The following is a 26,043-nucleotide window of genomic DNA, read 5'->3' as shown; positions in this document are numbered from 1 at the left end:
TTCTAATTATGTCTTTACGTTCCCTAAGTGAGCGTATGGCTTATCGTTCTGTAGGAGTGAGATTGTCCCGGATTCTTTTAGGTTTGTGTATCAACAAGCTCGTGTTCACACCGCGAAAATGACTGATAAATGGAGTATGATTAGAGCCATGCGGATTCTGTGCATTCGCGCGGTTTTTGCCAAACGGAACCATAGCTTTTATCTATTTTTCTATTAGAACATAGCTAGCTGAACCGCGCAATCAAATTCAATATTTGTAAGCGTGCTCAAAATCCCGATAGTGCACGCTGACAGCGTCAGCAAATCGCTTCGCCAGAAATTTTTTTTTCGCGCGAGCGGCCGATTCTTAGCGCGGGAAAAATAATATATTTCGCGACAATAATGGATACAAAAAGAAACTCGGCCTACTAGTCCGAAAACGAAGACAATGTTTCGACCTTTTCCCTTGGGCTAGAGTTCTGAAATGAGGCAGAAAAAGAGAAAAACAAAGGAAAAGGAGACGCGGCATCAGCGCCGTCACGATTCGCTTCAACTGATATTGTTGTCCATTTTTCCCGTCGGATTTGATGCACAATTCTACCGGCTATGTTCTAAAACAATTGGTTCATGCTTTCAGCTGTGCACTATCGAGTTATGGAGCACGTGGGAAGTTTGGAGAGCACGAAAGAAGCTAGAGTTGCCCTCGGCTATCGCCTCGGGCAACTCTTACGCTTCTTTCGTGCTCTCCAAACTTCCCGCGTGCTCCATAACTCGATAGTGCACGCTAAAGCATGAACCAATTGTTAAACAACCAATCTTTTCAACCACCAAAACACAACACCATCGACTACAGAAGTGCCATTACTTAACTCCTTTAATAATTAGCCTACTAAGTTAAAGATTACAATACGTACAGCACGCCAAAAGTTACTATGGTTGTGATGATTTAAACTATGAACAATTTTCAAATTTTAAAGAATTACTTCGATGTCAAAACTAGAAATTAAACTTAATAGGTTCTAGAGGAACCATACTCCGAGAAAAGTCCAACGTTCATTGCAATAAAGTCACAGACGATGGGTTATTGTAAGACGTTGCGACATCAACATGCTCAGGTCCGAGCTTTTTCAGCCAAACATCCAGCACTCCCTCGTGACAGTCTTTTGCCTGCATTAGGTCACCCAGCTGCTTGTGGACTAGGCCCAGGTTATTGTAAGACGTCGCGACATCAACATGCTCAGGTCCGAGCTTTTTCAGCCGAACATCCAGGGCTCGCTTGTGAAAGTCTTTTGCCTGCTTTAGGTCACCCAGTTGCTCGTGGACATGGCCCAGGTTATTGTAAGACGTTGAGACATAAACATGCTCAGGTACGAGCTTTTTCAGCCAAACATCCAGCGCTCGCTCGTGACAGTCTTTGCCTGCATTAGGTCACCCAGCTGCTTGTGGACTAAGCCCAGGTTATTGTAAGACGTCGCGACATCAACATGCTCAGGTCCGAGCTTTTTCATCCGAACATCCAGGGCTCGCTTGTGAAAGTCTTTTGCCTACTTTAGGTCACCCAGCTGCTCGTGGACATGGCCCAGGTTATTGTAAGACGTTGCGACATGAAACATGCTCAGGTCCGAGCTTTTTCAGCCAAACATCCAGCACTCGCTCGTGACAGTCTTTAGCCTGCTTTAGGTCACCCAGCTGCTCGTGGACTAGGCCCAGGTTATTGTAAGACGTTCCGACATCAACATGCTCAGGTCCGAGTTTTTTCAGCCGAACATCCAGGGCTCGCTTGTGAAAGTCTTTTGCCTGCTTTAGGTCACCCAGTTGCTCGTGGACAAGGCCCAGGTTATTGTAAGACGTTGCGACATAAACATGCTCAGGTCCGAGCTTTTTCAGCCAAACATCCAGCGCTCGCTCGTGACAGTCTTTTGCCTGCTTTAGGTCACCCAGCTGCTTGTGGACTAGGCCCAGGTTATTGTAAGACGTTGCGACATCAACATGCTCAGGTCCGAGCTTTTTCAGCTTAACATCCAGCGCTCGCTCGTGACAGTGTTTTGCCTGCTTTAGGTCACCCAGCTGCTCGTGGACTAGGCCCAGGTTATTGTAAGACATTGCGACATCAACATGCTCAGGTCCGAGCTTTTTCAGCCAAACATCCAGCGCTCGCTCGTGAGAGTCTTTTGCCTGCTTTAGGTCACCCAGCTGCTTGTGGACTAGGCCCAGGTTATTGTAAGACGTTGCGACAGAAACATGATCAGGTCCGAGCTCTTTCAGCTTAACATCCAGCGCTCGCTCGTGATAGTCTTTTGCCTGCTTTAGGTCACCCAGCTGCTCGTGGACTAGGCCCAGGTTATTGTAAGACGTTGCGACAGAAACATGATCAGGTCCGAGCTTTTTCAGCCAAACATCCAGCGCTAGCTCGTGACAGTCTTTTGCCTGCTTTAGGTCACCCAGCTGCTCGTGGACTAGGCCCAGGTTATTGTAAGACGTTGCGACAGAAACATGATCAGGTCCGAGCTTTTTCAGCCAAACATCCAGCGCTCGCTCGTGACAGTGTTTTGCCTGCTTTAGGTCACCCAGCTGCTCGTGGACTAGGCCCAGGTTATTGTAAGACATTGCGACAGAAACATGATCAGGTCCGAGCTTTTTCAGCTTAACATCCAGCGCTCGCTCTTGATAGTCTTTTGCCTGCTTTAGGTCACCCAGCTGCCTGTGGACTAGGCCCAGGCTATCGTAAGACGTTGCGACAGAAACATGATCAGGTCCGAGCTTTTTCAGCTTAACATCCAGCGCTCGCTCATTACAGTCTTTTGCCTGCTTTAGGTCACCCAGCTGCTTGTGGACTAGGCCCAGGTTATTGTAACACGTTGCGACATCAACATGCTCAGGTCCGAGCTTTTTCAGCCAAACATCCAGGGCTCGCTCGTGAAAGTCTTTTGCCTGCTTTAGGTCACCCAGTCGCCCGTGGACAACGCCCAGGTTATTGTAAGACGTTGCGACATCAACATGCTCAGGTCCGAGCTTTTTCAGCTTAACATCCAGCGCTCGCTCGTGACAGTCTTTTGTCTGCTTTAGGTCACCTAGCTGCTCGTGGACTAGGCCCAGGTTATTGTAAGACATTGCGACATCAACATGCTCAGGTCCGAGCTTTTTCAGCTTAACATCCAGCGCTCGCTCGTGATAGTCTTTTGCCTGCTTTAGGTCACCCAGCTGCCTGTGGACTAGGCCCAGGCTATTGTAAGACGTTGCGACAGAAACATGATCAGGTCCGAGCTTTTTCAGCTTAACATCCAGCGCTCGCTCGTGACAGTCTTTTGCCTGCTTTAGGTCACCCAGCTGCTCGTGGACTAGGCCCAGGTTATTGTAAGACGTTGCGACATCAACATGCTCAGGTCCGAGCTTTTTCAGCCGAACATCCAGGGCTCGCTCGTGAAAGTCTTTTGCCTGCTTTAGGTCACCCAGTTGCCCGTAGACAAGGCCCAGGTTATTGTAAGACGTTGCGACATCAACATGCTCAGGTCCGAGCTTTTTCAGCCAAACATCCAGCGCTCGCTCGTGACAGTCTTTTGTCTGCTTTAGGTCACCCAGCTGCTCGTGGACTAGGCCCAGGTTATTGTAAGACGTTGCGACATGAACATGCTCAGGTCCGAGCTTTTTCAGCCGAACATCCAGGGCTCGCTTGTGAAAGTCTTTTGCCTGCTTTAGGTCACCCAGTTGCTGGTGGACACGGCCCAGGTTATTGTACGACGTTGCGACATCAACATGCTCAGGTCCGAGCTTTTTCAGCTTAACATCCAGCGCTCGCTCGTGACAGTCTTTTGCCTGCTTTAGGTCACCCAGTTGCTGGTGGACACGGCCCAGGTTATTGTACGACGTTGCGACATCAACATGCTCAGGTCCGAGCTTTTTCAGCTTAACATCCAGCGCTCGCTCGTGACAGTCTTTTGCCTGCTTTAGGTCACCCAGTTGCTGGTGGACACGGCCCAGGTTATTGTACGACGTTGCGACATCAACATGCTCAGGTCCGAGCTTTTTCAGCCAAACATCCAGCGCTCGCTCGTGATAGTCTTTTGCCTGCTTTAGGTCACCCAGCTGCTTGTGGACTAGGCCCAGGTTATTGTAAGACGTTGCGACAGAAACATGATCAGGTCCGAGCTTTTTCAGCCAAACATCCAGCGCTAGCTCGAGACAGTCTTTTGCCTGCTTTAGGTCACCCAGCTGCTCGTGGACTAGGCCCAGGTTATTGTAAGACATTGCGACATTAACATGCTCTGGTCCGAGCTTTTTCAGCGTAACATCCAGCGCTCGCTCGTGATAGTCTTTTGCCTGCTTTAGGTCACCCAGCTGCCTGTGGACTAAGCCCAGGTTATGGTAAGACGCTGCGACAGAAACATGATCAGGTCCGAGCTTTTTCAGCCAAACATCCAGCGCTCGCTCGTTACAGTCTTTTGCCTGCTTTAGGTCACCTAGCTGCATGTGGACTAGGCCCAGGTTATTGTAACACGTTGCGACATCAACATGCTCAGGTCCGAGCTTTTTCAGCTTAACATCCAGGGCTCGCTCGTGAAAGTCTTTTGCCTGCTTTAGGTCACCCAGTCGCCCGTGGACAAGGCCCAGGTTATTGTAAGACGTTGCGACATCAACATGCTCAGGTCCGAGCTTTTTCAGCCAAACATCCAGCGCTCGCTCGTGACAGTCTTTTGTCTGCTTTAGGTCACCCAGCTGCTCGTGGACTAGGCCCAGGTTATTGTAAGACGTTGCGACATGAACATGCTCAGGTCCGAGCTTTTTCAGGTGAACATCCAGGGCTCGTTCGTGAAAGTCTTTTGCCTGCTTTAGGTCACCCAGTTGCTCGTGGACACGGCCCAGATTATTATAAATAAAGGTTTTTTGTAATTCATTACTTGGGTTTCTTAACTCGGCGATTGCTAGGACTGCTGTAAAGTAGCTTCTTGCAGCTGGATATTGAGAGTGGTCGCAGCACATATTTCCGAGAGTTGTAAAGACGTTAGAATAGTCCTGCAAAGTCGATCCACCAATATGAGCGACTTGCGATATTCCTTCTTTAGAAAAGAAGGGGTTTGCGTCTGTAATCACTTTTGCCAAATGAGGGACAATTCTCGTGCCAATGACTAGAGAATCTTGATCCTCAAATCTGGAGAGGGATAAAGCAGCTCCCAATATGGATTTGATTTTCTCATCCTTTGTACATTTTTTCGTTATTGAATTAGCAACGTAATGGACGACTCCATGCACTCGAATGTACACACCGCTCTCCTCTTCGTCAAACAATAACAATGGGCATCGCTTTATCTTTACGCCAATTGCATCTTTATCTTCATATTCCTTTTCCATTTCCATAATGTACTCGACAGCAATATCTTTTAATATTGGTTGTGGCGCACAAAGAGAGAGAAAAGTGAACAAGTGCTTTATAACTCTGTCGGAACTAATTTCCTTTTCCAAGGCGAGTGTTATTGCTGTGGTCATTGTTTTTGGGTAACTTGGGTTTGTCTTGGCTAGAATGTTCTCAGTTGTGCGTCGCTGTCCTTTTTCAAGTTTTTTTAGATAGTCGGTCCAGCCGAAGTTTGGAGCTATTTTACCTTCCCGAACTTGTCTTACATAGACGGCGGCGCCGGCCAAAGCAAGTGGCAGGTAGTCCAGATACCGTGCAATTTCTTTTTCCATCTTATCATCAGTGACACCAGAAAGGAGCCTTAACAAAGAGCTGGCATCGTCAGGAAGCATCCCTTCACTTACTGATATTTGCTGAATGGAAGAACTTGTCAAAGGAATAGACGCGGTGTCTTGCGTTGTTATCAATAACTGGCCCCTCATCCATTGCTGGTTGGCTAAATCTGCCAAATAAGTATATACCTGGGACAGATTAGTGACATTGTCAACTACCAGTAACCACGAAGTGTAAAGCCCAATTTTTGCGCTTATCAGGGTCTTGAGACTTGCAATTTTCTTTTCTGTGTTCAGATCTTTGGAATTATAAGTGTCTGTAACTGAGTAATCCGGACATTTACAGTTTCGAGCGAAAGAGACATACGACTCCAAAAGTGTCTCTGAATTTTCTGCATTAAGCGTCATAACAAATGAAATCCCAGAGGGAGTTTCTTTGCTTTCGTCGAAAAATTGCTTAGCTACTAGTCGAGCCAGCTGAGATTTTCCACTTCCAGGGTTTCCTGATAAGTACAAGGTGCTTAAGCTGTGATTGTTGGAGCTTTTGAGTGCTTTGAGATGTTGTATGATTTTACCAACATCAGATTCGCGAGGGGAGACGTCATGTGCAGGTTCAGGGGGGAGAATGCAAAATGGGGGAACTTTGGTTTGCAGCTGTTCTTCAAGCGTCTGCCGCTGATTCTCTTTTTTTTCAAGTTCCTTGTCTTTTTCTTCAAGTCTTGTTTCTTTTTCAACAAGTTCCTTTTTTTGTTGTTGAATTTTTGTCTCCTTATTTTGAACCTCCTGTTGAAGGTCGTTAACTTTCTTCAAAACATTTCTTAACTCTTTCGTGGGGAAACTTGTCTGAGTTTGGATTGCACGGATTTGTAGAGTGGGGAGACCGAGTGCGTGAAATGCAGTATTCACCTTTAAAATATCATCTTGAAAATCTCTGCTGGATAGGAAGCCTCGTGGTCTATGCGCAAAGTCTTCATTACGAAATTTTCTGAGATCATCCACATTTGACTGAACAGCTGGATGGAGACTGCAGATGGAATCGGAATAAAGAATGGCATAAAACAGCATGGTACAATCCCATTCCGCTCTGTCACCATTGATCATAGTTTTCAAGAGAAGGGCGTTTCTTCTTCTGTTTCGTGGGGATTCATGGCTCTCAAAGTCCATTCCATTTTTTGGTGCATCTTTCCATTCTCCCAGGGTTGCCTTGTAGCGATTATCCCATTCTTGTTTGAAGATTGTTCGAAGGCCCTCAGCTAGTACATCGGTGACAATGCAACAGATCCTGTAGTAATTCAATTGCTCCTCAGTATATTCCATTGGAGCGGCCATATTCAATCAGACCCTTTCAAAAGCAATGTCGCCATTAGTCAAGTCAGTTAGTTATATCACTTTGTTTATCTTTTCTAAGGACTAAGAATTTTTAAACTTGTCTAAACATTTACTACGATTAAGTTGGGTAAGACACGGACAAGGTTTTGGGACGGGGATTTGACCATAAGGTTGTCAGGGGAAATTTTATTCGTTTGGTAACCAAATCTCAAAAGCTGTGGGTCGCCAACTGTCAAACTTGGAAGGGGGTCTCAATGGGGTTAACCGTCAACCGTGAAATGGCCAAAATATTAACCGTCAACCGTCAAAAACTCAATATTTCTATCGTCAACCGTCAAATAAGCAAGCCAATGTTAGCCGTCAAATGTCTCAGATATCCTTAATTAAGAACTAAACGATTGCCTAAACTGGGGTCAACATCTGTTGTTCATACATTTACGTAAGTCTTTTAACTCCGCGACCAAACTGACTTCCGGTGTGGAAACACTTCCGGTGTCGGAAAACGATAGTCATCTCTATCAAATAGGTGTTACAAATTAACAGTTCTAAACAACCACGTCATTATGAAAAATGACAGCCCAATTTGACAGCCCAATTTGCGCGTTTAGTTGGTCTTATAAACGACATTCCAAAAAATTACCGTTAACCGATGTATGACCTAAAATTTAATCGTCAACTGTAAAAAGGGCTCCGTTTAAACCGTTAACCGTCAACGTGAGCCCCATCTTGGAAAAAAAGTCAAACGACACTTCGCCTATATCAAAAACAACAACAACAAAAATAATATTTTAACCTCAAAACTTGGTCGCCAAACTTTCGTCGCTTCTCACTGAACTGAAAATGGTAGTACGCATTTGTTAACTGGGAAGTTTGTGCTCTCCCTTTATACTCTTTCGTCTCCGACAGAGTACAAAAGGGGGGAGGGGAGGGAAGTGGGACTGTAGAAAACTCACTGCCAGAGCTTTCTGGGGGGATAAAGTAAATTGTACTGTGATAAAATACGGTCATTTTCACATTCCCACACAGATAAAAGATTTCCCCAACCCATCATGAAAAGAAGAACGGTTTGCAAACACACAATTTCTAAGCGAGTTTACCAAGCTTTTCTGGCTTTGCATCTCATACAACAATGACAAAGATCGAGGCCGCGGAACAACATACCCCTTAAGCGACCTGATACTGGCTCGGCCAATCCCAGCGTTCATTTAGACGCAGTATTAGCCAATTCGTTTATTGGCAACTCGTTACCACTAATTCATTTAATTGATTCAACAGTCTTTAACTGGCGTCAATCGAATACGATTCAAGTTTCCTAGAGTGCTGAAATTCAAATTTAAAAAATCTGAACAAAACTTTTAAAATATTTTAAGGTAAGAAAAAGCTTGTAAGAGCAATTTAAGTCGTCACATAGAACGAGGTAGTGGTTCATAGTTCTTTTCTTCCGTTTCCGCATTAGTGATCATACTGAGGTCGTTATCATCAATATGTAATCTGCGAAATTGTCTTGAAAAACGACAAATAATAACCGACACTATAGCTGGCGAGAAACCTTTCTCTCACAAAAAGATAACATCACATATTAAGGGTCATGTTTAGACACCAAACTTTTTACGAGAAATATTAAATATTGTTATATACCTAGACTTTCACTCAACGAAACGATCACTGTGTGTCCCTCCCGCTTCCTCAACTTTTAGCCGTTACTATGTTGTAAATTGACATATCAGCTCGTGGCTATGGGCCGCGTGCTCGTGTAGCACTCTTTGCACATAAAATAATTAACAATCCAACAGGCATCCCGGCAAGTTTTTTCTTGAACTCTACCTCTAGCTCCTGACTTCGATAGCCATTACACTAGATTTGTATCTAACCTTAACTTCCGTAGGCCTCTAATACATAACAATTATGGAGCTTCTACTTTTACTTTCATTGCATCGAAAATATGAGAGGCTATTCCACTGCATCTAAAAAAATTATGTTAATATCGCTTCTCCAAATAATTCAAGCTATATCTTCTAAATTCGCAATCTGCTTCTTAGAATGCATTGATTCAGTTTACTTTAGTTTCTTTGTTCTTAGTCTTTGTTGTTTTGATTCATTAAAATTCACGTATCTACCAATATTTGTTACTTTAGCACCTTTACCATGAGTACTTATATAACTGCAATGTAAAAAAAAAATTAGTTCTCCTTCTTTTAAACTTAATTTAATTTTTATTTATTTATTTACTTGTTTACTCATTTCTCTTTTCTCTTTGTTTATAATATTAACTTTGTATAAATACCTTGGTTAGTGTAAATATAGAATTAAAGTAAAGTAAGTCAGGTGTAAATGTTAAGATACACCAGTTAATTACACGTGACAGTGGCCAACTCGAAAGCTATGCTACTTTGGTCCCTGTGCACATTTTACTTTTGATTATTGATGTAATTTACTGTTTCTTATATATTATGACTTTTATAATCTGTAGTAACCTCTTGAAATAGTGCGAATAAAGACTTTGTTGTTGTTGTTGTTGTTGTTGTTGTTGTAGCAAGAGATAAAAACAAGTTGAGTTGGGAGCAACGTGAGCGGTGTTGTTACGTATGAAAATTATTTAAATATCGAATCAACCGAGTACAGTTGTCGTCCGGCAACGACACTGTGATTGGTTGATTCTTGGTCAACGTGCCCCTGATCAAATACATATATCTTGTTAACCAAGCGCGAGGGCTGAACTGGGAGAATATCGGCCCGAGGTTTTGACAGTACGGACTGAGCGTAGCGAGGTCCGTACAAAAAAGACCGAGGGCCGATATTCTTCCAGTACGGTCCCGAGCAAACTTGGTTAATAAGAGATTTATTAAACAACAAACATATGAAATACATATATAGAATTAGAAAGAGATTTATTATACGATTGAAGTTCAAAGGGAGACAAGTGCGGTATCATTCGGGACCATTCGGGACAGTGCCTGGTTCAATACTGAGAGAATATTGACCGGCAATAGAGCCTTTTGATCGGTTGATTTTAGTTATTGGCCCTCTGACTGCCCGAGTCGTGTAATAAAAATGTATCCCGACCGGGATACAATTTGTATTTGTATGTTTTTGCCATATGGGAAAGTCTAAATATATAACATAACAATTATGTATGGTCCCTCAGGAAACTAGTTAGTTTTTTCACCTAGCTAACTGTTTCCCTGTTTCCCTAGTTTTGTATACCTAACTAACTGTTTCCCTCGGGACAATACAGTAAGTGTGTAATGTAGGCTTTTTTATGCGGGCGCCGATATTAAGTAGTGTCCCAAAGCAGTTCTCTCAACAGTTCCTGGAAAACTGCTTCCTAAATCCTTAAAAGAATTGCTTTTGCTTCAGCACCAAAGCATTTCCATCAGAGTCGAAATCAGTCGTTCGAGATTCATGAAAAATCTAGTGGAAAAAAATCTTAGGGCGAATTTTAAGTATAGTATATGAACTATTGGAGCCGAGGTATTAGATTCGCTGATAAAAAGGTCGGAGCTCTTAACCGTGTAGAGATCGCTTAATCCTTTCATTCCCAAGATCTCATTTGTAATTCTCCTTACTATCTGCCATACAATTCTTACGATGTCAGCTGAGAGAATTTGGCATTGAATCAACTAATAGTCCCCTAAATGCCTATTACGTGTCTGCTTGATAGTGTATTGATTTTGTATGGAGAAATTCTGTCTTGATCACTCATGCGAGTTAACTGTTTAAAAAGCCCTTTACTCTAATTAGCAAGCACAGAAAGAGAAATATTTAACCTTTAATTTTAACGTAAAGTGAAACCACAGAATCCAATCAGGTGAACGCTTAATTAAGGAACTCTTAGAAAAAAAGTTACCCAGGGTTTAAATCTCGGGTCATGATTTCTTTCTTTTACAATGTTATGAAGTGTAAACGATATTTCGTGCGAGTAACGGAATTAAAGAAACTGCACACCCACTCTTCCCAGCAACAGTCAACTCGTCACAAGTAAGGGTGACTGTAAGGTTCATTGGGGGAGGGGTAACCTCGAAGTTGCTCACATTGATCCAAACAAATGCGAGATTTAAGGCCCGTTTAACGGTTTTAACATTTCACTAACATTCGTTCCACAAATGTTGAACGGATGTTAAGCAGATGTTTAACGCAAAAACAAATTTGCGCGGAGGCCTTTCAGAGGCCCTTAAAAGTTCTTCAAATGGTTTTATCAAGGAAAAGTTGAGTCGATGTTGAATGAAAGTTTGAACTGATTTAAACTTGATTCAACACGCTTTTAACAAGGTTTTAACACTTTTTACGTTTTCAACAATGTTGGACGACCTGTTCAAACGCACCGAACATTTGCTTCAACAAAGTGTTAAGTGCATGTCGAAACAGATGTTGACACCATGCATTTAACGCGCCTTTACAGATGAATTAGACCAAATTGAAATTATCGTTACATACTTATACTTAAAGAAACACCTAATTGTGAATTTATTGTCACAAAGTTTAGTTTTTGAGGGGGTTCCGACAGAGTATAAAGGGAGGGCTATATAAAATTGACTTCCAGTTACTCGCTGATGAGGGGAGTGGGGATCATAAGAATATTGTAAAGCTTTATGCGGGGATAAGGTAAATTTTATTGTAATACAATACAGTCATTTTCACATTCCCACACAGATCAACGATTTCTTCGGCCCATCACGGAAAGAAGAAAGGTTTGAAAACACGTAACTTTAGGAAAATTAAGGAAGCTTTCCTGTCTCTGCATTTCATACGACAAAGATCGAGGCCGCGCGAGACAACATGCCGCTTGAGCGACCTGGTACTGGCTCGGCCGATCCCAGCATTCATTTGGACGCAGTATTAGCCAAGTCAGTAATTACTGGCAACGTATTACCATTAATTAATTTAATGGAATCGACATTCTTCAAATGACATCAGTTGAATACGATCTACATTTCCTAGAATGTTCAAATTCAAATTAAAAAAAAAAATTGCGAACAAAACTTTTAAAATATTTTAATGTAAGAATTTTTTTTTAAGAGCAATTTAAGTCGTCACATATAACACAGTGGTTCTATGATCGATCTTTTCTTCCTTTCCGCGCATCAGTGATCACACCGAGGCCATTATCATCAATGTCTTATCTGCAAAATTGTCTTGAAAAACAACAAATAACAGCCGGCACTAGTCTGCAGAAATCGTTTCTGAATTTTATTTATCATATCCAGTAACTATCGAGTACTAATTTGAAATTTCTTCTCTAAAGTAGCCCTTGTGAGATGTTGTTTGTAATTTGTTTACTTGACCCAGCAGAGCATGTAACTTGCATCCGTAATGATGACTAAAGTAACTGTATGTATATCTACATCTAACCACTATTCCAGTTACCAATCTACAGTAGTATCCTCGTAATTCGGGGAGAAGTAAATGGATTCGGGTTAGCGAAGGCTCGAGGTATCGGGACTGGAGTTGAATTGCAGTTGTTCTATCATAATTAATAACGAATCATGTATACACTTCTTGCACGATCGAGAGTCGTTTCGCACATTTAGTTTGTTCCGTATAAGAACGTTTACTTTAGAAGGATTAGCTAAATGTGTCACGTTTTCATAAATGTTACCACGTTCTTATCGATCACGAGTAAAGGTTGGGACGTGTCAATCAGCTCTGTTCAGACACCTACCTAAAGTTAACGTAGCTCCATTTTCTGCCTTTAAAAGCACACACAACCCACAATTCCTCTATTCGCTCCGACGAAGGGCTAACGCTCGAAACGTTAGCTTTAGTAATCGTTACGGTGGCCAATTTACCATTTCAACTTTGTTGATATATCCAAATGATTTTATTACCTAAAGTTAGTGTTATTAGGGTAAATTTGAGCCAAGGGAAAGTATCATCAGTTTGAGTCAACCGAGCTCACATCGACTATTGAATTTAATGATACAAAGTATGCCAAAATTGTCCGAGCGTTCCATTCAAATCCTTGAGAAAAAATAAGAATCGACGAAACTTACCGGATCACAGGTTTTGGGAACTGACGAGTTGAACTCCCAAAATCTCAATTAACAGAAGAAAAGTAATTGAATTCGGCAATCTTCGGTAGAATCGCGAAGGTAAAGCAAATATTTCAAAATCAGCGAGGCGTGTTCATCTCGTGATGTTCATTACAATGCCTCTATTATTAAAACTTTAAGTAATTCTCAGGAGATGGTTAATACAATAGATTGCTTTCACTCACGCGATAAGAGCCATGCAAATTTATCGGAACACAAGAGAAATTTATATCAGAAAAGAGTTCAAATCCCAGAGCGCCGTCCTGGTTCACTAAGTGGAAGTTAGGGGTAGGACATTTCCTCTGCCCGCTCAGTTCTACGGGTATCTATGTGAGAGTGGGTTAATCTTGTACCAGATGCTATGGTGTAAATTTAATGTAAAAGGTCTGTGTACGATATAGTATCTCAATCCTCGTACCCAGACCATTCATGGCCAAGAGGTTACAGTCACACAGTGGGATCTAGGTACCAAATTAAGATAGGGATAACATGTGGCCACCGCTGCAGCAAAACAAAGACAGATTTGAAAATGCCCAATAATTCAACAGACAGTGTACTTTCTCATCAAAGTGACTTACTGCGTAATCAGGAAATTTTAGAAATCTACTCGTTTAATAAAATGAATTTTATAAAGTTACATTTGTTTAATGCTATTCTTCGAAGAAACTCAGAAGAGGAGTTTGTTATGTCCAAGAGATTATAAACCTGAATAATCTGTTGTTAAATATGCCTTAAACTGAATCACCATCTTTGGAAGAAAGACCGAAAGTCGGAAAGCTGTTCATTTGTTGCTTTATGAACTTCAAATCTTCCAATTACTTTTCTAACTATTTAACCACTGAGATTATTTTATGATGAGAACGCCCAGCAAACACTCATACGCGGGAGAATTATGCTAATTTTTGCCCTCGCACCCTTTTGTTCCACCACTGTGGCAAATTTTGCATCGAAATATCGTAAAGAATATAAAAAAAAAGAAAAGAAAAGAAAACTCTTGGAAATAAATCCCCGAATCGATAAACGACACAGTATGGTAACATTATTGTCCGAAGAGAAATATTTTTGCCTCCTTTTTTGTTTTCTTTTTTGAAGAGGGGGGTGAATGCTTTTTAAGGAATGGTCATTATTTGTCGCCTACAAGAATGGGGGGGGGGGGGGAGGGGGGTTGAAGGATGTTGTTTGTATCACAGTAAAACTTACCTAAGGCCTTGCTAGGGTTCTATGATATTCTTATGGTTCAAATTTTCTGATTTTCTGAACCTCCCTCCCATCCTCTAAACCCTTTATATTCAAAACCAGGATTACGGCTAACCAGGCTGGCTCGTTTGACTTGGAATCACAAAGTTGATTACACACGCGCCAAGATCTCGGTAAAATCGCGCCAGCCCGGATTATGTAACCAGGCCCTCTGTTAGTGTGTTAGTAGTTAAAATGTGTCGATTTGTCGAAGTCTGCTAAAACCAGAACAAAAGCACCAATGATTTTCGTTATTTTTCTTACCTATTCAAGAACATGTTTTTGCGCGCGAAATATCTTTGTGAATCAAAATCAGACAAATTTTTCATTTTTGTAAATAGGCTGAGTTTACCTCATGCTAGGTGAATAAAATATATCAGATCTTCAAAAAGGCTCATAAAATTGGATTAAACCAAGACAGTTACATCAAACTGATTTGCAATTAAACTCACTTGAAATTGATATATGCTCCGTGAGAAGAGAGTTTTTTATATCCTTGTGTACATATAAAAAAAGTTACTGAGACAATGTCAGAACTGCAAGTAGATTAATCAACTATTTATACCAACCTTTGATGTATATTGTATTGAGAACTTGAATGTTAATACTTAGTCGAAAGTTGAAGTAGCTTTTCTGCGAGCTTATTCTATGCGCTAGTGTTCTCTGCATTTGATGTTCTGAAAATGTGTTTTAAAATTGTCTTCGCTTTGAAATAGGTATTCAGTACCTATGGAATATACAGAACACTTATTGTCCGCTGGCGGATCCGAGTTTAATAATATCTCTTCCGAGTGAGAAGAGGGAACAATTAAGAGATATTGTGTGATATGCTGGCGAAGGTCTCTGTAGTAAAAGTGAAAGTCTCTGCCTAATTTATCCTAACATACAATTTTTTAATGAAATATCGATTTTTTTTTTGCATTCTACGATATATTTAGCGTTAATCTTCAATCAGAACCATATGTCCCTGAAACAACTTTCCCATTGCGGACTAGGGATATAAAATTATTAGATGTTTTCAAAGGTTCTTTTATTAAAATCATAGCCGCAGTTTTATCATTGCTACAAGGTTTTGTTCCTTTAATAATAGTAATCTCTGTACCATGATCAATTAAGAAAAACTCCTGTAAAACTCATTTATGCCTCTTGCTCGCTTGCCAATAACCAAGTGTTGTACACTGTGCATTGCTAGGGATGAGCACGGTTTGCTGGGAGAATTAAACGGACAACCTTTATTTGCCGTAATTTGGCCACTCAGTTGAGTGGCCGTTTATTATTAATACCAAATCGAATTACAGTGAAACCGGAAATAAAAACCTAATCCCAGCAAAGGTGAGGGCAAACACCCATCGAAAGAGGACTCAACGCACTTCTGAGAATGCTCGAAAACATTGGGCGGGTTAATAGGGTGGGGAATGTTTGCCCTGCACCGAAGCTTAACTAAAAGAGGCCCGAAATCAAATATTCGGATGTTTAAGTATCTCCTATTATAAGTTCCGGATGTAACCCATCCGGGATAATGAAAAGTCGCGGCGCAGGATGCATAAATTAATTTATTCCCTTTGGTAATAAATGTCATTTAAAGTAAATAGGAAAGAAACAAACGAAAAAATTACGAGTATAAAAACCAGCAAACAAAACTTAAAGAACAAATCGAAAAGCAAAAAGGCCAATCCACAAGATAATTCCCGCAAGATGTTTAAGCTGCACAGTAACCTGGACACGCTATAAAGTCATAAAATAACCTGAATTAAAGCATCTTTCTCTATGAACTTGATTTCATAGACTTGTTCATGATCAATAACGTACCATGCCTCTCTACCAGTTAGCTTTGTTTTCCCTCGAGTCCTGATGTTTCCCGAAAAGAGGTCGAGGAAAAAATCAGGACTCTTGGGGAAACAAAATTAACTGTTTTCCTCGGAACCATTCATTAAGTGTATAATCAGTAGGCCTGTCTATACAGGCGCTGATATTAAGTAGTGTTCCAAAGCAGTTCTCTCGAAAGTTCCAGGAAAACTGCTTCCTAAATCCTTAAAAGAATTGCTTTTGCTTTAGCACAAAAGCCTTTCCATCAGAGTTGAAATCAGTCGTTCCAGATTCCTTAAAACTTTAGTGGAAAAGAGGCTTGGGGCGAATTTTCAATGAGCATATGAACTATTGGAGCCGAGGTATAAGGTTCGTTGATGAAAAGTTCGGCGCTCTTAACCATGTAGAGATCACTTAATCCTTTCATTCCCAAGATATCATTAGCAATTCTCTTTACTCTCTGCTGCACAATTCTTACGATGTCAGTTGGGAGAATTTGATATTGGATCAACTAATAGTCCTCTAAATGACTATGACGTGTCTGCTTGATAGTGTATTGGTATGGTAGGGAGAAATTCTGTCTTGATCACTCATGGGAGTTAAATAATTAAGAAGCTTTTTACTCTAACTGACAAGGACAGAAACATAAAAATTTTACCTTAAATATCCACGAAAAGTGAGACCGCAAAATTCAACCAGGTGATCAGCATATACCACAGGTGAAATAAAAAACCAGCGAGGTTGTACGCTTGACAAGAAATTCCTAGAAAGAAATGACCCAGGGTTTTAGATTTCGGGTCAAGATTTCTTACTTTTACAATGTTATGAGGAATAAACAACAGTGCACACGAGTGACGGACTGTAGGAAATTGCCAGCGACCAACCCCTGACAAGGGGTCGGGCATTGAGCATGAAGCATTGAGTCCTTAATCTGGTTTTAAACTTTTAATTGTCTTATTGACACTTCTCTAAAGCACTGAACACTACGTAGTTTAACAGTGCAAGATAGCCCTATATTTTTACCAGTGAAATTACCGGAACTACCATTTGACTCAATGACGTCACAATATCGATATCGAAGAAAAACGTCCAATACCTTACACGGTAACGTATCGATTCGGAAAATCCGTATCGGCCTATCCTAAGTGCCGTGTATTGAGGCGAAACAACTAAGACGCAAAGCAAGCCAGTGAAGTGATATGGTAGCTCGAACGATAAATTAAACATTTTAAAAACTATTTGCAACTTACAAATAACGCAACACAAGTTGAGAGGTCAAAAAAATATTCTCTAGGTGGAAGTAATTTCCGAAGACCAACCGACCTGTAAAAATAACTAGTATGCTATCATAAAGAACATTCTTGCTTAGGTTCAATGATATTGTCAAGAAAGCGCTAAAGAATTTATTTAGGGATATGTAAATAATTATTTTATTCTCTTAGGATCAATGTAGTGGGTGATATTTGTATCTGTTACGTAACTTGTATTCTTCACTTGTGTAATGCGTTGTGTAATTAACCTTTATTGTATATATCAAATTGTTTTCTTCATTCTTTTCTGGCACCTTGCGTCCACATGTATTTAAGGATTCGGGTGGTTACGGTGTGTGTTTTTTTTTTTTTTGAGAGGGAGAAGGTCACCGGCGGCGAAGGTTGGAAAAGTTACAGAGACTCATTTAGGCACGTTTCAATCACTGAGAGTCATTCAGAAAAAACTCGTTCTTGCACACGACAAAGAATTCATTTCCCGGGGGCTTGCGCGTGCCGAGAAGCTGGCCCAAAAAAAAAAAAACACGCAGAAGAAGAAAAAGGAGAAGGTTATCTTCTGTCAAAGGGAAAGCCAGTGAAGACAAGGGGAATGAAGGAAAAATCTGGGCGAGGACCGAGTTACGTTAAATTGGAGACTACTACGTTTAGCTGCGTAAAACGTGAGTTGAGTTTAAATTGTTAAACGCGAGTCTGGGTTGTTAAACCCGAAGATTGGTTTGTGAATCGTGAGTTTGGTTTATGTGTCGTTTGGTGGTGAAACGTGGTTGTTAAGAACAGGTCAAGCACAGGACGCGAAGGTCAACGGAACTGAACTAAAAAAAAAACCTACCTTTTTTTATCTTAATAGTAATTACTCTTGTAAATAGTTTTAGTGTACTGTAGTTTAGATTATCATATTTTCTGTAAATTTAATTAGGATAAATAATTTAGTTCATTATGTTGGTTTCTCTATTGTTTTAATTAGGATAATAGATATTTGTAGGCCTACGTTTAGTTGTGTTATGGCGTGTCTTCTCGGGTTCGTTTGTGCTTGGTGTTTTGTCTGTGTTGGAGGGCGCCCACCTTTGTGGCGCCGATTCGTCACAGATATTTAGGGCCGAGATAAATTCATATGTTTGATACTCGCCAAATCAGCCGTGCACATGCGCAATAAGACGAATACTCCCGGAGTCTCGAACACAATAAAGTTTTTCACGCTACCTAGAGGGTCTCCTATACTTTTTACGTGAGGGGTGATTGGATAATTTTTGTCTCGTGAATCGTGATTTTATTTTTTATCTACTCGTTAATCGAACGAATTTTTTACTAACGTGACCCGCAAATTGAGAGCTTAATAAACGTGATTCGTGAACCATTTTGTTTCGCGTGATAAATTTCGGCTATTTAATTGTTGTGGAATTGTACGTATTGTTCTCGAACAGCTGTGGTAAGGTGTTGGCAGGAGATGGACCTCATGTGGATTGATACAGTCAGAAAACAGACCACTGAGGAACCGGTCATTATTTATTGAGGGGGGCGGGGAGGGTCACTATATTTGGGGAGAGGGTGACAATTTTTTGAGCCCCACTTTGGGGAGGGCCATTTTTAAAAAGATTCCATTGAGGGTAGGGCTACGATTTTTTGAGATTATAAGTATTCACCACGAGTCTTTGAACTCAGAGTTCTCTTGACTGGTTACAGCATGAAAAGTACATGTGTTATGGATGGGAAAGGTCTTTATTAAAGGCATAACTGTTTAATGAAACACTCTATATTTGTGTCGGTTTGTTAGATGATTCGTTTGTTGTACGAATGTTGTACAAATTTAAAAATACAACTCATGAGAAAATGTCATAATCAGTAGCAGCTACTAAAAAACTGCAAAAGTGCCATGTCTGACTTGCGCACGTGCACCACACATTGACTATATAACTAATGATACCTAACAACATGCTCTACTTTTTGAACAGAGACCGGCAATATTTTCTTCGAGAATGAAAGTAATATCTAAAACTTCTGACAGTTAGTCTGACACATGATCCACGTATGGTGTGCCAGATGAGGAATTATCCCAGTATTGGCCATGATATGGTCATCAGAAGTATCCTCCTGCACTGAACTAATTCGGCTGGCCGCTTCAAAAACACTGCAGTCATCGTCATCATCGTATCCGTCGTCGTCACCACCATCATCATCATCGTGGTAACTACCGGTACTGGTTGCATCACTGGCTCCATATTTGCCTAGTAGGCTCGAGAAATAGTCCCTTGCGTCACTGCTAAGCCGAGTTGTATCATGTTGTCATACCAGTAACACCAACCATTTCTTCTCTCTTTTGTTCAACTTGAAAACAAGCTTTTTTTAACTTTTGAACAATGAAGATGATGTCGAGGATAAAGAATCAGATCAAGAATATAAAGATGATGTAGTACTTGAGGAAATCGGCGGCGAAAGTGATGAAGATGAAACAACAGAGAATGCACAACAAAGTGAAAATAATGAAGATGACAGCGAGGACAACGACGACAGTGACGACAGAGATCACGACGACGACAACGACGACAGCAGTGGCGGCGTTAGCGATGAAGTCAATGAAGGCAACAATGACGATAACAGCGAAGAAGTGCAAATAAGTGACATTCTGTGTACTACCAGATTTGGTAGAACATGCAGTACATAGAAAGGACGAGATCTTTATTATTGATTCTGTTCTAAAGAAGGTTGATATCTGACTATGGGAAAAGCTGAAAGTTAGTTCTAAACCACTGTTTTACTGTTTTCGCCGTTCGGAAGGGTCACAATTTTTTTTTTATTTAAGCTTTTGGAGGGTCAATTTATTTAAATCCTTTATGGGGGAGGGCCACAACTTCTTGGCCAAAATTTTTCTCAGTTTAGTGGCCCTCCCCCCCCCCCCAGTAAATAATGACCGGTCCCTAATGGTTCTTGAACAACTAAGATGAGACATTAGACCATTTTTTGTCGCACGAGACTGGTCACGATTGGAAAAATAACATATTCATTTAACGTGATTGTCTTGAATTTTGCGTGACCGTGAAAGAGTTTGGGATATTATTCGTGACGCGTGAAAAGACCAAATGCCTTTGCGTGACTTAGTATTACAGAGGGATATAGGGGACCCTCTACCCTCTACCTAGAAAGAACATTAGTCAAAATCTCTGGTACCCTATGTAGAGCTACTCAGGTATTCATGGCGATCGAGAAAATCTTGAACACACACAGAATTTTGAACAAGGCGATAACGTTCTTTGGATATTTTCCTATGGAGGAAAGACATTGAGAACGCAGCAAATAAAAGTCAGAAAAATTAATTAACCAAGGAATCATTAAACCATAAATTCGTGGATGAGCTGGCCATATGGTTCTTCCGCGTTACGCTTTCATTTTCAAGGCGAGGCGCAGTCGGCTGTTAAGGCTAAATATTGCTCCTCGGTACCGACTATTAACACACGAATTCCTTCAGACAATCCCTAAAACTTCCACTCAAACGCTGAACTTGTCTTACGCGTTATTCGTGTCCCTGAACTTGAGGGCAGAGTGTTTTTTTTGTCACAAGTCCCTTATGGAGATTTCAATCTTTTAAAGCATGGAAAAAATGGCTAGTGGGTTTAAACCATCACTTACCATTCCACGATTTTTTTTAAGGCAGCAGTACACTATTATTTCGTGATTTATCAAGCGATGTGTACTTTTGTGGCGTAATGTCAGTTGTAACAAATGACAGATAGGACTAGTTGCAAGGACAGGTCGAGTCCCTTCGTGTGTGCAAACACCAGCGCAGGACTAATGAAAACACCCTCTACTCTAGTTGATAAACAACGAAACAATTGACTAACCTTAAGCCTTCTACCAAGAAGAAAATCACAAAATCTAACCAGATGATCAGCACATACGATGAATGAAGTAGTGAAGTAAAAAAACCATCGAGGCTGAACACTAGACAAGAAATCCCTAGAAAGAAATGACACCGGGTTGATATTTCGGTTCAAGATTTCCTAATTCCACAGTTTTATGAAGTATTTTGTATTTATTTGTATTTGCGAATATTTATACAGGGTGGCCCAGTTTATCAGATAGCTAGTTTAAATGGGGCCCTGTGAAACCTACCCCTCCCACCCCAGGGGAGGACATCCATCACACAGTGATCTCGTGGGAAATTAAAGTCTCCTACCCCTAACCCTGCAGGAGACGGTACCGCCATTTATTCGGACCTATCCGAGAAGACTAGAATATCTAACCATTTCTTGATGTTATAGTAAGGTAACATATTCTTCTCAATTATTTTAAGACCTTGAGTGTTGGTCCGGCCGGGGCTCGAACCCTCGACCTCCTGCACAACAGTTCAGCGCTCTATCCATTGAGCTAACCGGGAGGCGGTATATAGGGTAAACAATATTTCAAGCGAGCAACGCTCGGTTGGTAATTGCCTTCGTGGGTCCTGTATTTCTTGTTGAATTGCTAATTCGATTTAGTTAATGATTTTTGCTTGAAAGATCCCGCCACAATTAGAGAGGGAGGGTACGAGGGTTCTTGTCATTCTGTCACTGTCTGCGTGATATTAATATTAATATTAATATCTGCGTAATATTAAATCTTATTTATTGGAATCAAATTCCCAACTGAGGTCAATTGAATTTCCTGTTCTAGAATGTTTGTGATTTGAGGAAATCTTTACAAAACGTTAATGCTACCGTTCTTGGACTTCCAGATTTTAAATTTAAAGCACTTTTCCTATCGGAAAAACTCTTAAGAGCGGCTCTTATTAATTGATGTTTTCACGTGTGAACTATTATCGATTCTCTCAATGTGCCATTCGTTTTTGTTGCTATCGGCATAAGAGGGCAACGCCGCCAAGATCATTCGTGTCTACAATAATTTTTGAAACCAAAGCTGGAAAGCAAGAAATAAGTCATGGATCGTTAATGGCCGGCAGTAATGTAGGGGAATCGTCGACTAGACTAGGACTTATACTAAGCTGTTAGGAGTTGACTGATCCGTCATATTCATAGCTCGCTAATGGTGATTAGGGATTCTAGCCAAATCGAGGCGCTGTTGTTTACCAGAAGTTCATGAGTATTTATAGTGAATGAACAGATAACGTCTCAACAGAACTGGCAATCGAAATACCGTGCAAAATACCTCTGTCACGTTCATCGATCAAGTTTATAGCAATCTGAAAACACGCGTATTTTGTTGGCCTTTCAGCGGGCATTTTATAAAGCTCCGAAGTTTGTTGACATGTAACACATTTTTTTCCAACCGTAAGATAGCGGTAGCTCTTGGCCGAGATAATAATAGACTTTCAGAAAGCTATCAACACAGACAACTGGCCAGATATTTTATGAAATGAGTGAAACTACAGACTCAGTTTAGAACGAGAAATCGAAGTATCTATCAACTCAAAAGCGAAAGCGCTGACTGCATTAATTAGTATACTCATTCAGCAAACACTTCCCTGCTTTGATCATTCGTTTCATTAGACATTGGAGAATAAGATAAGAAGATAGGAATGACTTTGACTCACTATTTCAATTCAGGACTCTCAGGAACTCTTGAATTCGACGCAGGAACAGTTTCATTTAACAGATCAGATGAAGAAAATTTTTATACCATCATTTGTTTAAGGGTGCGGTTCATACCGATCTCATGATTTTAGCAATTTCGATTTTTGTACGTAGCGTAACGTCAGTTGTGACAAATGACAGATTGGACTATTTGTAAGGACCAGTCGAGTCCCTTCGTGTGTGCTGACCTCAATCTTTAGAACTAATCAGACCTTTCGTCTAGTTGATAAGCAAAGAAGCAATTGACTAACCTTAGCTTTCTACCAAAAGGAAACTAAACTACAAAATCCAACCAGATGATCAGCACATACGATGCATGAAAAAAAAAAAAAAAAAAAACCATCGAGGTCATGGACTAGACAAGAAATTCCTAGAGAAAAATGACACCGGGTTTATATTTCGGGTCAAGATTTCCTTTTTCTACAGTATTATGAAGTGTAAACAATATTTCAATGGAGTGACGGATTGTAGGTAATTACCTTCGCGAGTTCCTTTATTTCTTGTTTAATTAATTGCCAATTCGATTAAATGATTTCTGCTTCAAAGATCTCGCCACAGTAAGAGAGAGAGGAAGTGAGGGTTCTTGTCATTCTGCTACTGCCTGTCTTGCGTAATGTTTCAATGTTATTCATTGGAGTCAAATTCTCAATTAACGGCAGCAGAGTTCGAAGCTCAGCATTAAAAGTGAATGAACAGATCATGTCACAACAGGACTCACAATCGCCGAAATACCGAACAAAATACGTCTGTCATAAACATCAGTCACTCATTCAGCAATCTGCGTTTAGTTAAGGTGTACTAGCGAGTAATACTGTTGGCCTTTCAATGTACTTGTTATGAAGCCAAAACGTTAATCGGTATATGCAACCCATAATTTCCGTCTGGAAGATAGCGGCAATATTTTTGGGTCAGGCTAATGATAGACTTTCGGGTAGCTATCGACACAGACTTTGCAGGATATTTCATAATTGAATCAAGCAACATAGATTTGGTCTGAGTCCGTTAAACTAAAGACAATAGCGCTTGAAAGGACAAATCTAAATATCCATCTATTCAAAAATAAACTGATGCGGCAAAATAGCTTAAATAGTGGTTGAAATACTGCTCTGCTTTGATCAATCGTTTCACAAGATATCTTGGAATTACAATAAGAATAATATTTAACTCACCGTTTCAAGATTTTCACGGACTTTTGAAATCGAACTCAGAGCGTGGCAGATCAGATAAACATAATTCTCCAGCCTGTCACTTACCGGAGCACGAAAGTGAAAATACTCTTTTGTTAAGGGCGCGGTGCATTATCATCTCGTGACTTCAGCTATTTAGATGTCTAGTTTTGTGGCATAACGTCAACTGTACCAAATGACAGATTTTATTTAATGGCTGTAACCAGAGAAAATTAGGTGGGAAATTGAATAACTTGGATGCGGGTATTAAAAATAAATGAAAATCGGGCGATCTGTGCAAGTTTTTGTCCAAAATCTGTCCTTTCTGTCCACTCGTAATTTTCCTCACATTTATCGTTTTATCACGCAATATGCCCTCAAAATGGGAAGCAGTGGGGGAGGGAGAGCTGGGAATAATTCATTTAGTGGTTGTGAGTATTATTGATTTGTTTGAGACACTAAATTTGTTTTGTTTTGTTTTTTGCTCAGCCACTGGTCAGTATGTGAAGTTTCCTTTCCCTTTGAGGAAGGGTAGTTTGCTGAGAAAAAAAAAATCAGTAGATCCAGCCTTTTTGCGTATGTGTTATTTTAGCGGGAAAAGCCAAGCCTTAGGCAGCCTATATAACAGTAATTGCCGCCGGTTGAGTGCTATTAGACTACAAAGCGTTGAAAGATATGCATTTTCGAGATTTTTTTTTTGTGTGTCTTTCTTTCAAGGTCAATTAACAATTGTTCCACGAGCGCGAGTTGGATATGAGATGATAGATAGCCAACGAGGCGCGTAGCGCCTCGTTGGCTATAATCATCTCATATCTAACAAGCGCGAGTGGAATAACTGTTTCATTAAAAAAAAGCGCCCCCAAGATATTAGACAAATCTTCTCGACTTTACTTTGTTAGAAGAAACGGATGTTACAATGTACAGATATTAGATTATGGTATATTGGCTCATATACCATAACGGCTAAGCCAATAAAAAGTCTTGAATTGCATTATCCAATGATCCAGTTTTTAATAATTACAATTAGACCTGTTGAAATCAGGAACCTTTCCGAAATAGAATTCCGATTTGGAACGAAAAGAGTCATTACTTGAGAGGTAAGTGGATCAAACAGCGAGGCATTTCCAAGTACGTCCATGACATCATTGTAGCCTTCTATGAGCTGGAAAATAAAAAATTTCGTGACCGAAATCATTCTAAATTTCCATCATCCTAAACTGTGACAAGCTGGGACCATTTGCTGGTACTCGTGTAATTTGTTCTTTTTACTCTTCTTTTTCCCTGCTTTATTTTGTTATGGTTGCTGCAACCAAATTGTTGATAATTTGTAAGGAATCATGTATATTCAATTCTTGCATAATCAATAAAACAGTGGGCATAACAGTCAATAGTTTTAAAGTCTACCAAGTAGTTTCAACTGTATCCGGGAGTCACCCTTTGGAATTTAATTATCCTCAAAACTCATTCGAACGTAGTGTATCCACGGCTAATTCACAGTTTCCTTTGAAGTTGTTTTGGTAACCATCATGACCACCGTGACGTAATCAGAACGCCATTAACGACTTACGGTAGTTCCTTCTTACAGGGGGAAGGGACATTTCCCCACCCCCTCAGTTCGCAAAGTATCAGTTGGCGCATTTCGATCACTGGACTTAAAATTCGCAAAAAGTTCAAATGTTTTAAATATTTTGGCACTCTATGAAGGTTATGAAAAAATAGTTTTGACTAGTGTTAAAATCCGAAAAAAAAAAAAGAGAAAATCCTGCATTTCTAGTCTTCTTTTCTTTATCCTATCGATATTTGGCTAACATAGGCTGAGAATGTTTTGGCGCGCGCTTCAAGTTGGCGGAAGAAGAGGAAAAACTCAGAACTCTTATGGGCTCCAGCTCTTATCCATTCTCTCAGTTTGTATTTTGACGTAGATGTTAGAATTGTCTTGAAATAACGTTAACGACGTTAAAATAGTTCAACTCTTAAATGCTATAATTGT

At 40.5% G+C, this 26,043-nt stretch overlaps 1 protein-coding gene and 1 long non-coding RNA gene across 2 annotated transcripts; both read right to left on the bottom strand.

The window, feature by feature from the left end:
• Nucleotides 1–832: 832 nt before the first annotated feature.
• LOC148730097 (uncharacterized) lies at nucleotides 833–11,994 on the bottom strand. The gene is made up of 2 exons (XM_088760988.1): nucleotides 1,641–11,994; nucleotides 833–1,391 (listed from the first exon to the last, which is right to left on the bottom strand). Exons 1-2 carry the CDS (start codon nucleotides 6,985–6,987, stop codon nucleotides 1,033–1,035), a joined length of 5,706 nt encoding a protein of 1,901 aa, XP_088617114.1. The 5' UTR covers nucleotides 6,988–11,994; the 3' UTR covers nucleotides 833–1,032.
• Nucleotides 11,995–16,736: 4,742 nt separating this feature from the next.
• On the bottom strand, nucleotides 16,737–24,152 carry LOC148730096 (uncharacterized). Its single transcript, XR_016002179.1, has 3 exons — nucleotides 24,057–24,152; nucleotides 21,160–21,274; nucleotides 16,737–16,821 (listed from the first exon to the last, which is right to left on the bottom strand). It is a non-coding gene; the product is annotated as an uncharacterized LOC148730096 (long non-coding RNA).
• Nucleotides 24,153–26,043: the final 1,891 nt, after the last annotated feature.

The sequence above is a fragment of the Stylophora pistillata genome, chromosome 5, assembly GCF_964205215.1.
Source record: "Stylophora pistillata chromosome 5, jaStyPist1.2, whole genome shotgun sequence".
Lineage (NCBI taxonomy): Eukaryota > Metazoa > Cnidaria > Anthozoa > Scleractinia > Pocilloporidae > Stylophora > Stylophora pistillata.
Note: the sequence above shows the minus strand (reverse complement) of the source record. Positions and strands in the feature narration are given on the sequence as shown.